At 45.8% G+C, this 22,220-nt stretch overlaps 1 protein-coding gene across 2 annotated transcripts; it reads right to left on the bottom strand.

Moving 5' to 3' along the window:
* Positions 1-258: 258 nt before the first annotated feature.
* dnase1 (deoxyribonuclease I) lies at positions 259-20,969 on the bottom strand. 2 transcript variants are annotated; one of them, XM_012857940.3, is made up of 9 exons: positions 20,542-20,969; positions 18,897-19,055; positions 17,386-17,474; positions 17,182-17,262; positions 3,809-3,924; positions 2,177-2,289; positions 1,917-2,071; positions 1,739-1,832; positions 259-406 (listed from the first exon to the last, which is right to left on the bottom strand). In XM_012857940.3, exons 2-9 carry the CDS (start codon positions 19,032-19,034, stop codon positions 356-358), a joined length of 837 nt encoding a protein of 278 aa, XP_012713394.2. In that variant the 5' UTR covers positions 19,035-19,055; positions 20,542-20,969; the 3' UTR covers positions 259-355. The 2 variants fall into 2 exon arrangements, with proteins under 2 accessions (XP_012713394.2, XP_036004402.1); XM_036148509.1 differs by lacking the exons at positions 18,897-19,055; positions 20,542-20,969 and adding an exon at positions 18,348-18,846.
* Between the last annotated feature and the right edge of the window lie 1,251 nt (positions 20,970-22,220).

Raw genomic sequence — 22,220 nt, 5'->3', positions numbered from 1 at the left:
CGTTCATTTGTGTAAAGCAGATCAATTCCACTTGAGAGGACCGCTCTGTCATTAAAATAAAATAAACACCCGTGGCCCAAATCGTACAGAGTTCATACCACAGGGTGTGAATTGTTTCTCTCATCCCGTGCTTCGTGTTTTATCAGGGATGTAGGAAACATTTGGTTCTGGTTTCCCATCACTGAGCATCACTTTGCAAAATAGAGAACACAGGAATATGAATGCAGATTTCCAATCTTTTCAGAAACATGGATTTCATGAAGACTTAGTTTGATTTACTTAGGTCTGGCATTTCATAAATCTGATGATTGTTTTCAGTTGTGAGAAGTCATGATTCAGACAGCAGGAGATCTCCTCAGCTTCTCAGCTCCACCTCCACCGGGAAATGGTCGCTAACAGCCAGTGCCTGAAGGAGACAGAGCAAACATTGGTCCAGGTTCCGCATTAAATAAAGGACAGTTGTTTTTTTTACACTACATGCAGTGTGAAACTCAACTAAAACTATCCAAATGCGTTGAATCAAGTGTTCGTACTCGTTTTAAATGGGGGTAGGGGGATTGTTTTAGAAAAATTACACCATGATGAATCATTTCAGAATTTGTATCACTTTGTTTAAGCACATTTGTTTCAGTTTTAGCATTCAGGTGTCTTTGCTAGAATCAATTCAAGTCAAGTTTGTTTGACCTGACTTTATCTGGACCTCAAGAAACAAAAAAGGCAAATCATGTCATAAAGTAGCAGCATTCAGTATATCCTTCTGAAGTGTATAAAGTGGCTGAAACTGTGCCTCCTGTAGCGAACGTTTTTTTTTAACTGTGTAGTAACAGCATCCTGCCACTAGATGTCAGTTTCCCCACAACACATTAAACAACCCAGAAATGTCCAAAAGGAGAAAAAGTGATGCAGAATGATGAGTAATATCACTTTTTTTTTTTTGCACATAAGCTGTTCTAATGGGCCCAAGGGTGCTAATTTTAGGTTACTGTGAATTTCTTTAAATTTTTTATGTGAACTGGAATGAAATTATGAAATCAAAAGTGTTATCTATACAGGTGCAACCGGCCCTTTTAATGACTATGACGCCAAAGTTCCCCAAAATAGAAATGAGTTTGACACCCCTGCTTTAGAGGGAATGTCCAGTCTTTGTAATTACTTGTAATCTCTGAGATGAATGACATACACCAATCACTCTGGGTGGTTGGTATATGAACAATGCCTTTCTCCTGACTGATACCTTTATGCAGTGACATCCTCCTGATCCTTTGCAACTTCTGCAAACTATGGATTTGGCTTAAGTTAGACAAAAAAAAAAAAAAAAAAACTTTACAAAATAAATGACCATATATGGAAAAATATGAAATCATTTATCATGGTGTCATCGGTTTATACTGCAAAGATACTGGCATTTAAGAGAGATATTATTTGATGGTGCTGGGGCTCAATGATCACATATCACAGGTAGCATTTCTATTGGTTCTTTATAAAGGTTCTAAACTAAATGCAATAATTTGGATATTGTAAAAGAAGAACTGTCAAAATGTATTGGATCACACAGTGTGGTGTGTAGTTAAATAGGACCACAGTAGAGTTATGGGGGAAGTGGAAAGGTTCCACCTGTTAACACATCAAACACTCGCTGACCACATCAGTGATGCATTTCTGACCAACTTAGCACCTGAAGGTCAACAACATAATTTGCTCCATCGTTATTTGAGCAGTGAAGTGGACTAGATTTTACCAGGCTGTGACTGAGGTTCAGGTCGGCCATGAAGTCATAAACCCACGCGCTGCCGTCAACCACTCCCTTCAACATGTCCGCTGTGACCACAATCCTGCAAGAAGCAGAGGGATGAGTGGAAAGAGAGGCTCATGGACTCTCTGTATGTGTGTGTGTAGCTTTGGGAGTGTGGATCTACCTGTCATAAGGGCAGTTGGTGTGAGAGACGGTGGTGTCAGCCGTGTCTGGGATCAACCAGTGGAAGCTCTTGTCTGTGAAGATGCGGATCTTTTGCCAATCCGAGCCCGTCACATAAGTACAGCCCGCGTTAAAGTCTCCGAGCAGCACGATGTCCTGACAGGAGAGGGTGAAAGGTTAACTTTGCTTCAGCTGCACCCCCTCTCACATATATTTTTTTAAAATGCGTTTTCAACACATTTTTACTTATAGTTTACTCACATTGGTGTTCCAGCGAGAGCGGACATCAGTCACCACATCATAAAGAGCATCTGTCTCCTTCACAGCGAGGTCTGGAGAGGTATGCTGGGGGATCAGAGTGAAGGTGCTTGAGGCTGCGAAACAAAGAGGATGGTGGTCAAAGGACTGAGCAAGAAGCTTCTTCTGGGTCATGGCAGCTGGTTAGGGTTGATTGTAAGGTGGATGGAGCTCAATACAGGGATATTACCTGCCAAATCATGAGACTGGGATAAAGGTTCAACACTTCCTGTATGCCAATAACCCTAAAGGCACAGCTAGATATACAATGGAATAGATGCAATAAAAGCTTGATCTACTAAATAATAATACAGGAATGTTGCGTGTAACTGCTGTGGTTATTTCTGACGGGCATCAGAGGATTTATTAGTGGCAAAATAATCCAACTCAGTCATTGGCTTGCACCATTGCCTCCTTCTGCGGGAGCCTGTAGCCACAGTGAACAGTTGCTTGCGTTGTGCCGTTGAATTTTCATTAATCCATCATACGGAGCCTGGAGTCAGTGACAGCGGAAAGGAGAACTCCCCTTTAACAGGAAGAAACCTCTAGCAGAACATGGCTCAGTGTGAATGGCCATGTGCCACGATCTATATCTCTCAGACCACAGGACGTGTCTCCAAAAATGGATTTCCTTGTCCTTGGAGTAATGGCTTCTTCCTGGCAGAGTAGCCTTTCAGCCAATGTCGGTACAGGACTCGTTTCACTCTGGACACCAGTGAAACGATTTTCACAAGGTGTGACCTTGTGAAAAGCATTTTGGTATGCACATTCATCTTTGGGACACAAAACCGGCCTCCTTCCTTAGCGGTATGATGGCTGGACAGCCACACAGTGCTTATACTTGCATATAATCGTGTGAACAGTTGAACGTGGCACCTTCAGGCATTTAGAAATCGCACCCAAGGATGACCCAGACTTGTGCAAGTCCACAGATCTCTTCCTGATATCTTGGTTTATTTCCTTTGACTTTCCCATTATGTTACACAAAGAGGCAGAGTGTTTTAGGTGTGCCTTTAAAAAATCCACAGGTGTGTCTCAAATAACTCAAATGTTGTCAGAAGCTTCCAAAGACATGATCTAAGAGTGATCTTAGTGTATGTAAACTTTTGAAAGTAAAGAAAGTAATAAATTATCGTCGAAAATAATCCTTCTCATTATTCTGGCATTTAGCAAATCGAAATAGTTTTGGTAATTCTAACAGACCTAAGATAGGAAAAGGTTCATTCAGATGTAATGTCTGACAGTGAGAAAAACATGCTCATGTGTCTTTTTATACAGTGTATGTAAACTTCTGGTTTCATCTGTAAACATTATATGGTGCTGTAGGCTTAAGTGACTTAGCGCCAATATAAGACATGTAATAAAAAATGGTCTGATACAAATACTGGATGGAAAAAGATGAAACAAGCAGCCAAAATAGAAAATGTAAAAATAAAAAACTTTGAAAGACATTGAGGCCACTTTAAAATTGAGGCCACTTTAAAATCTCTGTCTCCTTGGAGACAGAGATTGATATCAGTCAGGGATGGTAATACTTTTGCACAATAAGTATCCAGAAACAGTAGAAACCCTCCGCGCTACTTTTGTAAAGCATACCGGACAGCTTGGATGAGAACATGACGACGAAAGGCTCCCTCATGAAAGTGTCTGTCCCACAGGACTCACAGCCGTCATCAAAGGTGTAGCTTTTCACCACAGATACGCTCTTCTGTCTGCACAGAAAGGGTCAAAGTTCATCTCATGGGTTTTCTGAGAAAGCATGTTAAAGCGCCTCGCGATGCAGAATTTCTTTAATGAAGACCTTAACAGTGGTTGGTTGATTAGCTCTGAGTTTTAATGATCAGGTGCTTTAAGTCACATGCTCATCCGGTTGCTGCATTTAAAAGTTTAATGCGGATCATGGACTTTATATGTGTAGATTGATAAAAAAAAAAAAACTACAGTAAATTTGCGACAAGGAATGAAAAGCACTGCATATGCATCGTTTCACCCAAATGATATTTACCATAAGGTTGTTTAGTGCAATTAATTATTTGCCAAGAAACATTTGGATCAGGCTCTCTTTTGACTCAGACTGAGATCCATCCTTTCTTCTGGTTGTGCTTCCTTAGCGTTAGTTTAGCAGGTAAGCCGCTCCATCTCATCACCAGGCATTGATCAACGGAGGAATTTAGAAAAAAAACTTCCCATCTCTCATTAGATAGCGATTAAGAAGAATACGTACACTCAGCTGTTTTTTTTAACCCTGTTGTTACGCTCTGGAAAGCAGCAGTTCGTAAAAAGTATAATATACCTTGGCAGAACGCAGAAGTCCAGACATGCGTTAAAAAAAGAAAGTGAATATTCTGTTTAACGTTTAAAGATTATAACTTACCATTAGTTAATTACAGGTCATTTCAAAAGCTTTCAGACTTCTAAAATAGCAGAATAAGATCTTTTATTTTGATAATATCACGTGTATCCACAGGTATCTAATAGATAAAAAGTTAATGACAATAGGTTTATAGCAGCAAATGTTATATGACCATCTAAGAAAAGACATCTTGTAAATTTGAAAAATTATGTACTATAAGAAGTGTGTTGCAATTTTGAAGAACCATGTTTTTTTTAGGTTTTAAAATAAAGAAAAACCAAAAACCTTTGCAAAATTAAACAACGATAAACACATCTTCATCTAAGGAATCTTGATATGTTTGGAAGATTATAATAAAAGTAAAATAAGAATAGCTTTTTGAAGAAAGTTCTGTTTTTTTTTTTTGCTGGCCTGATAATAGCTATAATAACACATTTTCTAGACCAACAAATTAGACAGTCAGAAAACTGTACACCTGACAAACATCTACAACAATGTCCTTTTTACTACTGTGTTTTATTCAAATCTTAAATGTTTTGTTTTTTGCTGAGATGGTAAAATAAAATGATAATAATGGAATTATTGGGAAGGACAAAAATGGTCCCTGAGTATTTAAACCTGCCAATTTTGTCCACGATAGAAAGGTTTTGGTCACCACTGTTCTAAACTGTCTGCTCCTCGTTCTGCGTTCAAATTGATTAATTGTGCTTTTGTCATGATTCAGCCTGTCTGCTGCATCATGCACAGACTCAAGACACTTGCCACCTTCCATACAGCTCCAGTCTCCAGTTCAGTAATCATCCACACCTGTCAGCTACTAATCAGCCAGCATTCAGCACACCTGTGAGCCTCACTACTTAAGCTCACTGCAGTCTGTCATTCCTCGTCGGTTCATTCTGTTTCCCTGCTTACCTCTGTTTCTGCTGCTCACCTCATCCAGTCTTGTCCAGTCCATAGTTCCTCCATTCTCCGCCAGCCTGCTGTAGTTCTGGTTTTAAGTCTCCATTCTGTCGTGCTGTGAGTCCAACCTGGTTCCAAGTCTCCATTCTGTCGAGCTGCTGGCCCAACCTGGTTCCAAGTCTCCATTCTGCTGTGCTTCTGGTTCTGCTGCCTCCATGCTCTGGTTCCAACCTGCTTGCCAGTTCCTGCCTTCACCATCCTCCTGCTTCAGCTCAGTACAGACTCTTGGTTCCTTCCTCCACTATCCACAAATTTCAATAAACTGTTAAAACTTAACTCTGTTGTGGTTATGTTCGGGTTCAATAACTAAACATGACAGAACGAACCGACCTCATGAACCCGACACCCACACAGAGCCTCCATCCAGGAACTGGCGAGAGAGATGTTGTTCAGCTCTCGGGCAACAGCGGAGCGGAGCAACTCATTGCCCAGTCCCGGGCCGTTTTGGAGAACCTCTCAATACTCAGTCCACCTTGGAGGCGGGTAGGCGCTATCACTCAGATACGCAAGCTGTGGACAAGTCAAGCCGAGCTCCTTCCTCTTTTCGAAGAGACGGGGCTGATGGAGGAGCTCGAGTGGAACAACAAGGCTGCCGTTGCTCAACTCCTCGGCAGGACGCCTCCTCCCAGACCCTCGTTCTCCGCCGCTGCTGCCTCCTCCACTTCTGCCGCTTGCACCGTTGCTGCTGCCGAGTCCGCCTCAGCTCCCGCCACGGATCCAGACTCAGCTCATCTCGCTCCTGCCACTGCTGTAGCTCCTGCTGATGTTGCTTCTACTTCCTCATCACTAGCAGCAGCCACTCTCTTGACGCCTGGCTCCTCTCAACACAGATGGCGGGCTCGTCGATGCCGGAAAACCCCTATTGCTCAACCGGAGGCTAAGCTGGTTAGCACTGCTGCGATCCTTCCGCCTGGAGCTGACGTAACCTCCACGTCCCTGGTGAGTCGGTCCGACGGCGTTGCAGCTGCCCCAGCGAGCCAGAGCAGAAAACATCTTGTTCCCCGTCGTCTCTGTCACCACCTCCACGACACTCAGCCTGGCTCCTCGGGTGAAGCCTTCAGCTGCTGCTCCCAGCGCTGCTGCCTCTGTCTCATCCACGTCAGTTGCTCCTGCTACATCTGCTGATCTGACAGCTGCTGCTGCTAAGTCCGCCGTAGTCTCTGCCTCCGCTTCCGTTGCCTCATCGTCGGTGGAAACCTCAACCCCGCCGCCCGGTCCCTCCCGGCGCAGAAGCCGAGTCCGCCGGCACAGGACCCCTCTCCATGCCCACCCAGACTCTGCCGCTGCTGACGCGCCAACTGGAGCTGACGTCACCTCTCTTCCCCTGGTGAGTCAGCTGGATACAGTTGCTGCCGCTACTCGGGAGAGTCCAGCTAGAGCACCCCGGATTCATGAAAACTAGTTATGGGATTTCTTTTACGGGGATAGGGAGGACCTGTTTCCTGCTCAGCTCGCTGCCAAAGACCCAGATCCTGCTCAGCTCACTGCCAAAGACCCAGATCCTGCTCAGCTCGCTGCCAAAGACCCAGATCCTGCTCAGCTCGCAGCCAAAGACCCAGATCCTGCTCAACCACAGCCAAAAGACTCTGTTCCTGCTCAACCACAGCCAAAGGACTCTGTTCCTGCTCAGACCGCAGCCAAGGACTCTCAGCCTGCTCAGCCCACAGCCAAGGACCCAGTTCCCAGTCCAGTGTCCTACGTGGGTGATGAGCACGCCAGTCTGCCGTCCGACGTGGGTGCAGAGCACGCCAGTTCCTCGTCCGACGCGGATGCTGAGCACGCCAGCCCGGCGTCCGACGAGGATGCTGAGTGTAGCAGTGTGATGTTATTACACTAGATTGACAAGTGAATTAGTCCGGTAGGATACTGTATCAGCACCGGCAGCTTTTATTTTGAAAATACGACAGAGCCATTGAAAAACAGCGGGTTACTTCCTGTTTCTAAATTATTATTTTTATTAAAATTTAATTTGTTACGAATGAAAATGTAAATTATTATCTATACTATTGAACACATTGAGTTCATGGATTGTTGTTTTGATGGCTAGTTCAGGGGTTTAAGAAGACAAATTAACGGATCATACCACTAAAGTCTGTGAAGGGTTTCCCCATGCGCTTCTTCGCACTCTTTCTGTTCAGACTCCGTGGGAAGAGGCGCAGTGGAACTCTAATGAGAAAAAGCCTGTTTTTGACTATTTTCTATTTGAATGCAGGAGCATTAAAAGTGCCTTCAGATCAGCCGTGGCCTGATTATTATTTCTCACAAGACACAACGCAGAATCAACTACGCTACAAAACTGGTGCCGTGACCCTTCGTCTGGTCAGCTGAAGCAGACCTCCGGTGCTGCTGCACGACGCCTTCTGGTTCCACCTGCACCTTGGAGACACTGTCAGTGCGGAGTTCCTCGGACACTGTTGGTTTGTTTTTTTACACAGGACACATTCCCCATGGAAGGTCAGAATATGAGTAAAATATCAACTCCTAGTCATGGGAAATTATCCATGGGTAGGGGAAGAGGGGTTTTGCGGCTAGCAGCTGCTGTGCAGTCTACTCCAGGAACTCCAGGGTTTTTGGCTTCAAACCTTTCTGGGTCTGGGAGGAAAGCAGCAGGGTTTGATGACCTGACTAGTCAAACTTTGAGTTTCACTCCGGGCTTGAGCCCAGTGACTCATTCATCCTCTCATGTGTTTTCACCTGACGAAGAAGCTGCCTCCACGCAATTAACTGATCTAATCAGGTCCATTGGGTCAGAAATAGTAACCTGACTCCGCCAGATAGATTTGCTCCGCATATCCATCTGGAAACCTTCCGTTGAAGTAATTTTGGGAAGGGGCGAAAATACTGGTTAGCTGATTTGCCTATGTTGGTGATAGACGGGCCAAATGAACCAATCAGATTTGTCGTCACTCTGTTACGAGCGACGACGAAAACACAACCACAAGCCAAGCTACTCTTGCTGCTGCAGGTAAAGGCTCGTTAGCTCAGCAAAGAAATACTCTGTAATTCCGATAAAACTTGCTCGATAGCCACGCTAACGCTAGTTTCATCGGCTGAAGCCGCCATGTTGTTTAGACTGAACTGACGCGCTTCCCGTTGCGTCACACCTCAACCCGCCTCAAAGCCAACGCTGATTGGACGTTCGTTTGGTGAACGGCTCCAAGTTTTCTTCAACGGAGAGTAGCCAGACTGATCTGCGAGTGAAACCTTTAAAGCTCGCGAGATCAGGATGGTCTCACGAGGCTACAGAAATAGGGGAGTCCATCAAAATGTCCTTGATGCAGAACGCCGCTGCGGAGCCTCCACCTGTCTCAACCCCGGATCACAATATGAACACGTCACAGTCATTTCCAGGTTGCACTACTGTTATTGATGCATCAAAACTTAATCTTGTGTTACGCTCTGATGTTGACGTTCCGCCTTATTTCAGGGGTGACAAATCTGATAAATGCTCTGTTTTTGAGTGGGAAGACCTCATGCAGGCCTACCTTAGACAGAAACCCTCTACTACTGCTGAACAAGTTGAAGTGGTTATGAACAGATTGATGGGGAGGGCAAGAGATGTCACTAAAGTTTGGATGCGTAGTACTGCAAATACAACCGATGTTTCCGCTATCTTTAGCATTCTCAGGCAACATTTTGGTGACACCGTCCATTCAGATCTACCTCTAGCTGACTTCTATGCTAGCACACCGTACACAAACGAGGGACCTCTGGATTATTGGATCCGGCTTAACAAAGCTGCAGAGGTTGCTGAAAGGTGCTTGGCTAGTAAAGGGGAACCAATGACTGACCTGAGTTCACAACTGGTGCTCATGTTTATTCGCCATTGTCCTGACAGAGAGCTGGCCCTGGTTTTTAAAACCAAGCCTTCTCGCGACTGGACAGCTAGTGAAGTGCAAAACCATTTGGATGAGTATTTAAGGGATCATATGGTTGTTCGGAACTGTGGGAAACAGAATGTGCCGGTTACCGAGCTTTCACACGAGGGGGTGGCTGTTAATGAACAAACTGTGTTGCCCACTTCTAGATGTGTTCCAGAGCCAGAGTGTTCCAAAACAGTTATTGAAAACACCACAATGGACAGGGTCTTGAGTCTACTGGAGACTGCTGTGATCAGTAACACACAGGCTATAAGCAACAGGCCCAATAAGCAGATCTCTAGACGCTCACCGGAATGTCAGGTTTGTGGCAACCTGCAACATGACACCAGGTCACACTGTAGGATGCACAGGTTATGCTTCCGATGCTTCTCTCCAGAGCACATCAGTATTCACTGTTCTCAAACTCAGAAACCTCAAATGCACCGGGTTGGTCAGGGACAGGCTGATTCGTCGCAGGAAAACTAGATGGCCCTCATTTAACGGGGGATGGTGTGGGCCTCTGTAGTGTTTCCCCCAAATTGGATGACGATATTCAGACTGTGTACATGATGGCTTGCGACACAGTACCTCATGATAAAACTGTCATTTTTCAAAATTTGGCAAAAGTGCCTATCAGTGACAGTCTGTTTTACACTACGGTGCTAGTTGGCAACAAGATTGGGCTGCGGGGGATGTTAGATAGTGGGTCTATGGCTACATTTGTACGTGCAGACATGATCCCTCAGCTACGTGAGGCAGGAGTGGTGATGGGAGATGTCATTCCTCCCACTGACATTGTTCTTGTTGGGTGTGGTGGCAAACAGACTGTTCCGGTGGGCATCTGTGAACTGAAACTTAAGCTTTTTGGGTTTGACTATGAGGTTCCGGTTTTGGCGGTTGACGGTCAGGCTGATGAGCTCATTGTTGGCACGAATGTGATGAAACCGCTTATAAAACAGTTTAAGTCTGATGAGGCCTGTTGGCGGATACTGAGTAGACCTGACTCCGACTGTTTGGATGAAAATAGCCAGTTTGTCAGATTTTTGGCCAATCTTGAAAGGTGGAGGGGGAAGGAAATCCCGGAAAAAGTTGGAACTGTCAAACTGAAGAAGGCCGTGACTCTTGAACCTATGAGTGAACATGTGGTATGGGGCCGTCTTCCATCTAAGACTGAACTCTCTGTGGGGAGTACTGTTGTTGTTGAACCGAGTACTTCACGCTGTGTGCACCGTAGTGTGATGGTCGGCAGAGTAGTTACTCCACTTTGGGGAGGAGGGTGGCTTCCTGTGAAGATCATCAATCCTACTATGTCTCAGATTGTGTTGAGAAGGAACGCTAAGGTAGCTGACGTGTATCCATGCATTGCCTTGGAGGATTTTGATGGTGGTATGGAGATGAGGGTACATCAGAATGTGGGTTGGGCGGGCAGTTCTCACGGCAGCCTTACAGCTGAGTCGAGTTGCAGTGTTAATACAACAGGTGGAACTGGCAAATTGGCTGATTTGGGGCTGCAGGATCTGTCTGTTAGCGATTGTGAAGTTTCCGAACATTGGAAAGAGAAGCTGACTGACCTAGTCGTGAAGTATGAAGACGTGTTTTCGAGACATCACTTGGACTGCGGCAAGGCTGCTGAATTCTGCCATCGTATCAGACTTACCGATGAACGCCCTTTTCGTCTGCCTTATCGTAGGCTGTCTCCTGCTCACTACCAAAAGTTGAGAGAGACTTTAGATGATATGGAGGAGCGTGAAATCATCAGATAGTCGAGCAGTGAGTATGCTTCTCCACTTGTTCTTTGCTGGAAGAAAAATGGTGACTTGAGGCTATGTACGGACTTCAGATGGTTGAACGCCCGTACAGTGAAAGATGCGCACCCTTTACCGCATCAAGCTGACATCCTTGCAGCGTTGGGAGGTAATGCATTTTTTATCTCAATTGATTTGACTTCGGGATATTACAATGTCCCCCTTCATGAGGATGATAAGAAATACACTGCTTTCTCATCTCCTCTTGGATTGCATGAGTATAACCGCATGCCGCAGGGTCTGTGTAACAGCCCGGCTACATTTATGCGAATGATGCTCACGATTTTCGGTGAACAGAACTTTTTGAGCCTTCTTTGTTACTTGGACGATTTGCTGGTGTTTGGCAAGTCTGAGGAGGAAAGCCTGCAAAGACTTGAGATGGTGTTTCAGCGGTTAAGAGAACATAACCTAAAGCTGTCTCCATCCAAGTGTCAGTTTTTGAGGAAGTCAGTCAAGTTCTTGGGTCACATTGTTACGAGAGACGGGATTGCAACAGACCCTGATAAAGTGCAGGCAATCGTGGGTGTGTCAGAAGCGGATCTTATGGAACCTGATGGCACCACACCATCTCCTAAGAAGATTCGCTCTTTTCTTGGAATGGTGGTGTATTATCAGCATTACATTGAGAACTGCTCTGTGATTGCCAAGCCATTATTCCAACTGACTACTGGGACTGCCAAGCCACGGAGGGGAAAGGGCCGAAAGAAACAAGCTTTGTCGCGTAAGCTTGTTGCGACTGACTGGACCCCGGAGTGTAGCGAAGCATTTAGGACTTTGAAAGCTGCATTGACGGAACAGGTTCTTCTTGCACACCCAGACTTTACAAAGCCTTTCCTGCTCTCTGTTGATGCGTCCTCTTCCGGATTAGGAGCTGTGCTGTCACAGGTACAGGATGGCCACAACATTGCCAGGCCTATTGCCTTTGCGAGTAAGTCCCTGAATCATGCGCAGTCCAAATACCCAGCTCATAGGCTTGAGTTTCTCACCATGAAATGGGCTATTCATGATAAGTTTAGTCATTGGCTGCGTGGACACAAATTTACTGTTTGGACTGACAACAATCCTCTCTAATACATTCTTACCAAGCCGAGGCTGGACGCTTACGAACAGAGGTGGGTGGCCAAACTGGCCCCCTTTGATTTTGACATTCAGTATATTCCAGGGCCGCAAAATGTTGTGACAGATGCATTGAGCAGGGAACCATTTGCACAGCACAAATTGATCCACCGGTTGACGAGGACTCCATATGACACGTTGTTGGAGGAGGTCAGGGGTTTGCTGGCAGAAGATGTTCAAAACATGTTTCGCCTTTCACGGGAAGAGTTTGTGGATGAGAGGCGCAAACTTATTCCTTCAACTCAAGGCTCTGTCACAGGCTGTGTGGACGTTGAGGACAACAATGGGAGAGTTTCTCATGATGAGGTGTCAGCCGTATTCAAGTCTCACCGTTGTTGGAGTGAAGGTGCGAAAATGAGGGCAACCTGCCACACCCAACAATTGGAGAAACTGTTGCCAGTGGGGCAGAGCCCACTACCTGTCCTCACTCATGATGAGCTGTATGATAAGCAGTGTCAGGATCCTGTGGTCAGCCGGGTTTCTTTTTATGTGAACAGGGGAAGTCGACCATCCCGACGTGAGCGCACTCATGAATCGCGGGAGACAAACCGTACATTACGACAGTGGGGTAAACTCACGACCCGGCTGGGCGTGTTGTACCGTGTTTCTAAACATGTGGTGAGCAAGAAGAAAGTGTTCCAATATGTGGTTCCAGTTGCTTTGAGAGGCCAGGTGTTGAAAGGGGTGCATGATGATGCAGGCCATCAAGGTCAGCAGCGCACAATGTGGCTTGCCAGACAACGCTTTTACTGGGATTCGATGGAACGCGATGTCAAAGAATATGTGAGTCATTGCAAGAGATGTGTTTTGAGTAAAGCACCCGAACCTGAGGCCAGGGCTCCACTTGTTTCTGTTGTCACATCGGCACCACTAGAATTGGTTTGTATTGACTTCTGGTCTGCGGAGGATGTCAATAACAAGTCCATCGACGTTCTGGTGGTGACAGACCATTTTACCAGGCTCGCATGTGCTTACCCGTGTCCAAATCAGTCTGCCAAGTCAGTGGCTCGCGTGTTATGGAATAATTTTTTTTCCATATACGGGTTTCCAGCTTGTATTCACTCTGACAGAGGGGCTAATTTCGAGAGTTCCCTCATTGCCGAGCTACTTCAGATGGCCGGTGTTCGTAAGAGCCATACAACTCCGTATCATCCTGCGGGAAATGGCCAGGCTGAACGTCTAAACCGGACTCTGGGTAGCATGATCCGTGCTTTGCCTCCTCAGGCAAAGGAAAAATGGCCTCAGATGCTAAACACTTTGACTTTTGCCTATAATTGCACAGTACACGAACGACAGGTTTTCCCCCTTTCTTTTTAATGTTCGGGCGAACTCCCAGGTTACCTGTTGATGTAATGTTTGGAAGTGTTCTCTTAGATGGAGAGACTGCTGACATGGACAAATATGTTCAGTCATTTGGGACGGACCTCCGGGAAGCAATGACTTTGGCTCAACGGCATGCTGAGAAGCAGCAATTGAGACAAGCCGAGGTGTATAACCGAAAGGTTAAGGGACATTCTTTGGAGAAGGGAGACAGAGTTTTGATGGCTAACAAAGGGGAACGGGGGAAAAGGAAATTGGCTGATCGTTGGAAGGATACGGTTTACATTGTGGTCCATAAGAACAGTGGACTGAACACCTATGTTATCCGTCATCCTGTTACGGGACGAGTCAGGACAGTTCATAGAAATGTGATCATGCCTGTAAACTTTCTGCCTTTGCCATCATGGAATGACTCTGTGTCTCATGCTTCTTTTTCAAACACGGTTTCGGAAGGTGGGTCACCAGATGATGTGATTCCAGGTGAACAGGACAGTGACGCTCGGACAGCACACTGGGTTTCCTCTCTTCCAGAGTCTAGTGTGGTTATGACTGCAGATGCGACAGTAGCAAGTGAATCTGAAGCGATTGGAGGGAATGATGGTAGCGTTCAGGGTGGAGGGACCATGTCTGCCTGCGGGGACCATAGAAGCGTTTTGGATGGAGTGGATCATGGGTCAGAAAGCTCACGCCCAAGTGACACTATGGGCTCAACCAAGGAGGTTAGTGGCTCATGTTTGTCTAGATGTGACTCAGTCATTACGGTTGTACCATTAGGGGTTTCTTCGGTTGTTCAAGAGGAAGGGATACGGACAAGACTGGGTAGATTAATCAAACCAGTTAACAGGTTGATTCAGACAATGTCCACACAAAGAGTTATGATTTTGTCATAGCTCATTCAAGGGCCACTTAGTTTGTTATATGTGTAATTTAATTATTTTCCTCATTAATTGGAACTTCCTTCACTAGGGTCTGGCCATAATTTTATTGAAGTTGTCCATTGCACTGGACAAATTTGAGTGACTTTGGGTGTACTCTATGAGAGATGTGTAAGTGGCACGTCTTCTATGGTGAGGTGGGGATTTAGCTACCCCTCATCTTCCCTAATTCTTCATTGAATAGCTCTTTGCTGGTCGATCATTTTGGTCTTGTATGGAGGGTATACCTGGGTTACATGTTTTGTTGTGGTCAGATTTGTAAGTTTTATTCTGTTTGGTTCGGGTTTTTTTTTTTTTTTGTATTTTGGTAACATGCCTGCAATCTAGTGTAAAACAGTGGGGGTGAATGTAGCAGTGTGATGTTATTACACTAGATTGACAAGTGAATTAGTCCGGTAGGATACTGTATCAGCACCGGCAGCTTTTATTTTGAAAATACGACAGAGCCATTGAAAAACAGCGGGTTACTTCCTGTTTCTAAATTATTATTTTTATTCAAATTTAATTTGTTACGAATGAAAATGTAAATTATTATCTTTACTATTGAACACATTGAGTTCATGGATTGTTGTTTTGATGGCTAGTTCAGGGGTTTAAGAAGACAAATTAACAGATCATACCACTAAAGTCTGTGAAGGGTTTCCCCATGCGCTTCGTTGCGCTCTTTCTGTTCAGATCCCGTGGGAAGAGGCGCTGTGGAACTCTAATGAGAAAAGGCCTGTTTTTGACTATTTTCTATTTGAATGCAGGAGCATTAAAAGTGCCTTCAGATCAGCCGTGGCCTGATTATTATTTCTCACAAGACACAACGCAGAATCAACTACGCTACATGAGCACGCCAGCCCGGCGTCCGATGCGGGTCCGCCCTCTTCCTGCAACGCGGTGACCCAGAAGGGTTCACCCTTCACCGTTGACGCGGGGACCCAGACGAGTCTACCGCCCACCATTGATGCGGAGACCCAGGCGGGTCCACTACCAGCCATCGACGCGGGGACCCAGGAGGGTCTACCGCCTGTCAAAGATGCGGGAACCCAGGAGGGTTTACCATCCGCCGTTGACGCAGAAATCCAGGAGGGACCACTGCCTGTCAAAGATGTGGGGACCCAGGAGGGTCCATCGCCTACCAAAGACGTGGGGACCCAGGAGGGTCCACCGCCTATCAGAGACGCTGGAACCCTGGGGGGTCCACTGCTTCCGGTAGCCTGTAGCCAGGCGTTTCCTGTAGCCTGTAGCCAGGCGTTTCCTGTAGCCTGTAGCCAGGCGTTTCCTGTAGCCTGTAGCCCGGGGTCTCCTGAAGCCTGTAGCCCGGGGTCCCCTGAAGCCTGTAGCCTGTGACCTCTGTAGCCTCTAGTCTTGTGACCTCTGTAGCCTCTAGTCCTGTGACCTCCGTAGCCTCTAGTCCTGCGACCTCCGTAGCCTGTAGTCCGGTGACACCTGTGTCCTTTGGCCCTGCTTCGCCCTTAGTTGATAGCCGCTTGTCTTCCAAGGTACTTTTCCACCGCTGGCCACATCAGACTCTGCTACTTTGGCGTCGGGGTCGCCAACCGCGACGCCCACGTCTAGTTATACCACGTCGGGGTCGCCCACCGCGACACCCATTTCAGACTCTGCTGCTCCGCTGCCGAGGTCGCCCACCAGAGGTCCCTCCTCCTGGGCATCTAGTGCCTAACCAGACTGTCCTTTGTTCACCCCGTTGGGGTAGATTTGTGTTTTGCTTTCTTCTGTTTTTTGGATTTTTTTTGGTTCCCACCGTCCAGTACCTCCCTCCGCCCATCCTGGGTGGGTCGTTTTTTGTTTATATGACTCTAGCCCAGCGTCCAATGCCTCCCTCCGCCCACCCTGGGTGGGTTGTTTTCTTTTGTTGTCTGTTTTCGTTTGGCCGTCTGGGAGCCGGCCTTTAGGGGGGGGTCCTGTCATGATTCAGCCTGTCTGCTGCATCATGCACAGACTCAAGACACTTGCCACCTTCCATACTGCTCCAGTCTCCAGTTCAGTAATCATCCACACCTGTCAGCTACTAATCAGCCAGCATTCAGCACACCTGTCAGCCTCACTACTTAAGCTCACTGCAGTCTGTCATTCCTCGTCGGTTCATTCTGTTTCCCTGCTTACCTCTGTTTCTGCTGCTCACCTCATCCAGTCTTGTCCAGTCCATAGTTCCTCCATTCTCCGCCAGCCTGCTGTAGTTCTGGTTTCAAGTCTCCATTCTGTCGTGCTGTGAGTCCAACCTGGTTCCAAGTCTCCATTCTGTCGAGCTGCTGGCCCAGCCTGGTTCCAAGTCTCCATTCTGCTGTGCTTCTGGTTCTGCTGCCTCCATGCTCTGGTTCCAACCTGCTTGCCGGTTCCTGCCTTCACCATCCTACTGCTTCAGCTCAGTACAGACTCTTGGTTCCTTCCTCCACTATCTACAAATTTCAATAAACTGTTAAAACTTAACTCTATTGTGGTTGTGTTCGGGTTCAATAACTAAACATGACAGCTTTAACCAGAAAACTGGTCTTATTGTGGCCCCAGCTCTCTGCTTAGAAAACATTGCATGACTTTGCACATGACTTTTAACCCTAACCCAATCTGTAGCTTTTATTTTCAGCATAAACTGCATGTATTCACCCCCATGTACCTGTAGAGGAAGAGGTATCTCTCCTTGTAGGTACTGCGACCCAAGGGCTCACTGACAGTGTAGCTGAATTCAGAAGAACCTCTGAGGGAACAAACACAGAGGAACATCAGAACCAATATTCCTTGCTCCTCTTTTACATGAAGCTCAAAAGTCCAACTTGTTTAGCGGATGCTGCAGTGTTTGCTCAGTGTGAGCGAGTCTAACTTGTTGACGTGCTCCATGAGTTTTTTGGTTGCTGACAGGTCGTTGTCTCTGACTTCCTGGATCAGAATGATGTCATAGCGATGGATTATCTGCGAAAACACAGAGTAAAACTCAATGGCTTGCATTATGCTCTTTGTTCTAGTAGCGTTGACCCTCTTTTGGTGATTACTTGCAGCATGAATTGTTAATGGTTATCAGTGTTGTAATCAGACTGGCTATCATCATGTGACCGAACCAGTCTCATTAATTGGTGGCAATTTCTTCAGAACATTAAATCTATCAAGAAACCTTTATATCGGATACGCTAAGTCTCCTAAAGGTATGGCAATGACGCTTTCATTTCAGCATAATCTTTTCAGATTCTCTTTAGAGCTAGACTGATAAAATAAACCCCTGGAACAGCCTGTCGTCCTTAAAGTATATATGGGGACCCCATAATTATAGCGTTGCTATACCGTGCAAATGGTAATTTTTTTCTGTAGTCATTGAGGATATCTATCATCCAAAATGTGAAAAGTCTACAGAGACATGATTGTCCTGGTCACGCTAAGAAAGCATTCATGTCACACAAGCAGCTGCAGAGCTGAGGTAGGAGGAACTGCAGACGTGACCACTATCAGCCATAGCCCACAAAGCTGGCTTTTATGGAAGAGTAGCAAGAAGAAAGCCATTGTTCAAGAAAAGCCAAAGGAAGACCTGTTTGCATCAGAGCATGAAGTGGCTGGGATGATACTAAGGTTCTCTGAGAACGTGGAACATGGTTCTCAGGGGTCAGGGCTCAGTCTCTGTCTCAGTGGAGGAGTGTTTGGTATTCATGAATGATGCGATGATTGAGCAGAAGACGTCTGGACGGATCAGCGCTTCAACTGCAGTAATGAGGGAGCCGATCCAGTCTGTCAGGGTGAAGAAAGGGTTGAGGCAAAAAGCTAATCTCTCAATTTACTGGTATGTCTACATCTCACCATTCACCTTTGGTCCTCAGATATGGACCATGACCAAGGGAACTAGCTCCTGAATATGACGGTCGGCTAATAGGACCCTCCTCTGCATAGTTAGGAGCTCTGTACGCCAAGGGTAGCTTAGAGTAGAGTCGCTGCTTTCCCACATTGAAAACACTCAACTAGTTTGGTTTGACAATGATGTAGCCAGGTTGTCTTCCATAGGAGCTTTTCTGGGCACGTCCCAGATCCCAGGGCGGACCCTGAACCTAGTGACCTTGGAGTGCCTTGCATACCTCCCTGAACGAATCGGATAGTATCACTGAGGAAAAACAGACACACTGTAAATATCACACCCACACACTTTCTCTAAAAAAAAACCAACAACAATTGTAACTAACCATTGAAAGATTTGAAATAGTCATCAGAAAATGTACGCTCTGACTTTGGAAGCATTATAATGGCTGTTTTCTTCATGAATCGATTTTTACTTCAATGCTTTGATTCATGTAAGCGCAACAGAACAAAGGATTTAGAAAAGAAGAAAACATGTAGAGCAGTGGTGTTGCAGACCGTGCTGATGATGTCCATCAGAGTTGTGTTGGAGGCTTTTTGGTCCCCAAATGACTTGATGTTGAAGGCTCCCAGCCGGAAAGAGGAGGACAGCTGCAGGAGGCCCACAAAGAGCCCCACAGACCACAACACGCGCATCCTGGGCCACAGAGGTTAGATCTAAATGTGGAGAAGCTTATATTTAGTAGGTGGAAACTAGAAGCATATACAGAACTGAGAGGTCCCTTGTTTAAGATGTATCATCACCTAAATTCACCCAGATTTGAAGCTGCAGTGCTACCTTAACAATTATGGAGGGTAAATTTCTCCAGATCACCCAAAAATCCTCGGGTTTCTCTGTGTTCTCTTCTCTCCTCAGAAAATCCCACAACGTTTTAAAGGGTTTAGGTCCAGGGACTATAATCACCCATTGGAAAAGATACATTTTTGGGTCTGGTGAACCACTGCTGGGTTTATATGGTCGTATGTTTTAGATCTTAATCCTTTTGGAAAACTCTCTGATGACCCATTTCCAGATTTTTATCTAAATTTAATAAGCTAATTAATTAAATAAAACTAATTCTCTTGGTATTTCAAAGAGATCATGATGCCATGGACTCAAACAAGTTTTTAAGGGCCAGCTGTTTTACTTCAAATCCACCCAGAGAGTCGGTTGCTGAAAAGCTCAACCTAGGTCCTTTCTGACCAAAGCACACAAGCTCCAGTCAAAGTCTGGTATCGGTCCGAACAAGACTTTTCTGTCCTGCCATCACAGCCACCTGGAGCTGGATTCACCTCAATGGGTCTCTGACTGGAACATTGGGATTTGGTATGAGGGAACTGTGACTGAGCTTCTCTGTAACAAACACTCCAGTTGGGATGAATATTTGGACACGTTAGCCCGCTGTAGGGTATGGTGAAGGATCTGAGATGCTTTAAACGTGCTTCTCTTCCGAAGGCAATGGGTACAAAATGGATGGACCAATAAAACTGAAAATGGGTCATCAGTGAAGCTTTGAGCAAAACCTATCAAATCAACATAAAGCTGCCTTAATATACACTGCAATCCTGTTGAAAACTGCTATTTATAAACATATTTATTTTCCCTTTCAGAACAAATGTAATCAAAGTTACATTTTAATTTTTTTTCTAAGTTTGTCAGGGTGGATTCATGCTACAGCATCAACAGATTAATTAGTTCTGATGCTTTTAACAGATCTACAGCCGGGGTGCCCAAACTGTACAGAACTCAACTCTGCCCTGCATCCTCTGCGATGTTACAGCCACCACACGGCTGCTACAGATCACTGAGTCCATGCAGTGGCGTGACCAGCCTTAAAAGCCTCTCCCTGCCTGCCTCAGTGTGGGAGTGTGAAGCAGACAGAACACCTGCTCACCGCTCACAGCCCAGCGTGCTGCCCGTTCGCCTGCGTCTGTCTAACTGTCATACTGGCACATTTTATGTAATACGCTGCTTTTTTTCCCCCCGTGTTCAAGGGCCAGGTAAAATATTATGCCAGTGCCATAATATGTTTTCTCGTTACCCTGGTTACACATTCTAACTGGAGCAAGTGACCACGGGCAAAGTTTTTCAGACGAGCTCAGGAGGAGCAACGGTAAAAGCAGCGGTCAAATTGTAAAGAGAAAAGAGGCAAGAAGCGCGTACCTGCTGAGCAAGAGGAAGACGAAAGCCTGGTGGTAGCACAAAGCCTTGCTTGTATCGGAGTCAAGCCCTGATAACCTCCTGTTTTAGGGTTTTTTTATTTACCTACTGACCCATGTGACGGAGGCATGCTGGGAGGAGAGATGAAAGGAGGTGTCGTTTGAATGTAGGACAGGTTTGGGCTTTTTTTCAAGGGATCCTGTTTAAAGTGCCACAGAGCATTGCTCCAAGTACTTTGTTGTATAATGTGGAATGTATTAACTTTGATCCGTTTTTATACACTTGTATGAAGGTTTAACAGGTTTTGTATGCTTCTATATGCTTTTATGATTCAAAGTAGAATGTGAGTAGATTAGGGTAAAATGTGCTGTTCGTGCAAGGTACCAAAGAGGAGGAGAGTCCCAAGGCCAGGTCAGCAATTAGCAGAGGAAAGGTTTTCAAAGCCACTGAGCGAACCGAGAGGAAAAACAACTCCAATTATGGTATATCAGATATTAGGGAGTATAACGGAATTGTATACGTCATATTGTTTTTGTGAAACCTTGTTAAAGTCAATAAAACGAGCCTGAGCAGAGAGTTGGAGAGAGTTGTTGCCCGGAATCGGCAGGTGTACCATCTCTCCCTTTTGCAAAAGGCGAAACTGAAATTCTGCGTCCATGGCTGAGTTATTATTTTAAAGTCCTGCACAACGAATTAACGAACCCGGGGAAGCAGACGGCTTCAACAATAACAAGACAACTTTCCTTTTGGCCTTGGGTTGGTTCTGAAACAACTGGGCTCATCATGCAGGCACGCTGTTTCCGTTTTAACGGAAACATTTTCACAGCGTAAACCTACTTTACAACGCCTTGCACAAGAATTCATGTTCCTTGAACCCTTTTTGACCTTTTATCATATCAACCAACTTCAGTGTGTTTTATTAAGTTTCAAGTGTGACACATATTTGTAAAGTGCAGAAGAAGATATTTATTGGTGGCTACAAATGCAAATCTGCCCCTCTTTATTTTGATTCCTCTTGATAAAATCTAAAGACAGTCTCATGGGGTGTGTCTTCACTAATTTTGCGTATCTAGAAACAACGATTTTGGGTCATTGTTCTCTGCAAAAAAACTCACACTCAATTAGAGAGCACCTAGGAACGGCAGTTTTGAATTATTGTCCCAATTTTATTATGCATCTTAGACACTTTCATTCATAACATTTTCATAACACACATATATGTAGGGTGTTAATTGGGGGGGGGGGGGGGTAAGACATCTAAGGAGGTGCTTATTGTGTAGGCCTCACCCCTGGTGGCTCCCTCTGCCCCCACTCGCATTTGGACATTGCTGGGTCAGGGTGTCGGCACCTGGGCCTGGGAATATAGGATGTGTGTGGTAAGTGTGAGGGTGTGTACTGCGTCCTTTTTGTTTTATGTGTTTTCTTTTTTGTAGGAGTGTTTGTGTATGTAGTTTTCTGTTTATTTGTCAGGTTGGGTTTGTACTGCCCCCTCTCCCAGGACATCTCAGGTCTCCACTAAGTGTGGAGCCCATCCCCCCTGCCCCCCTCCGCTGGCTGGCCCCTTGACCCGGAGGTGCATTGGTGGTACTCGGTCTCTGAGGCTAGGTGCCTGGGCAGGTGCTGGCTCATTCTTAGCGGCTGCTTTGCGGGGACTGGCCCCACGTGGCTCAGTCGGGAGCCCC

Source organism: Fundulus heteroclitus, chromosome 16 (genome assembly GCF_011125445.2).
Source record: "Fundulus heteroclitus isolate FHET01 chromosome 16, MU-UCD_Fhet_4.1, whole genome shotgun sequence".
Taxonomy (NCBI): Eukaryota; Metazoa; Chordata; class Actinopteri; order Cyprinodontiformes; family Fundulidae; genus Fundulus; species Fundulus heteroclitus.
This window is presented reverse-complemented; position numbering and strand designations above follow the sequence as displayed.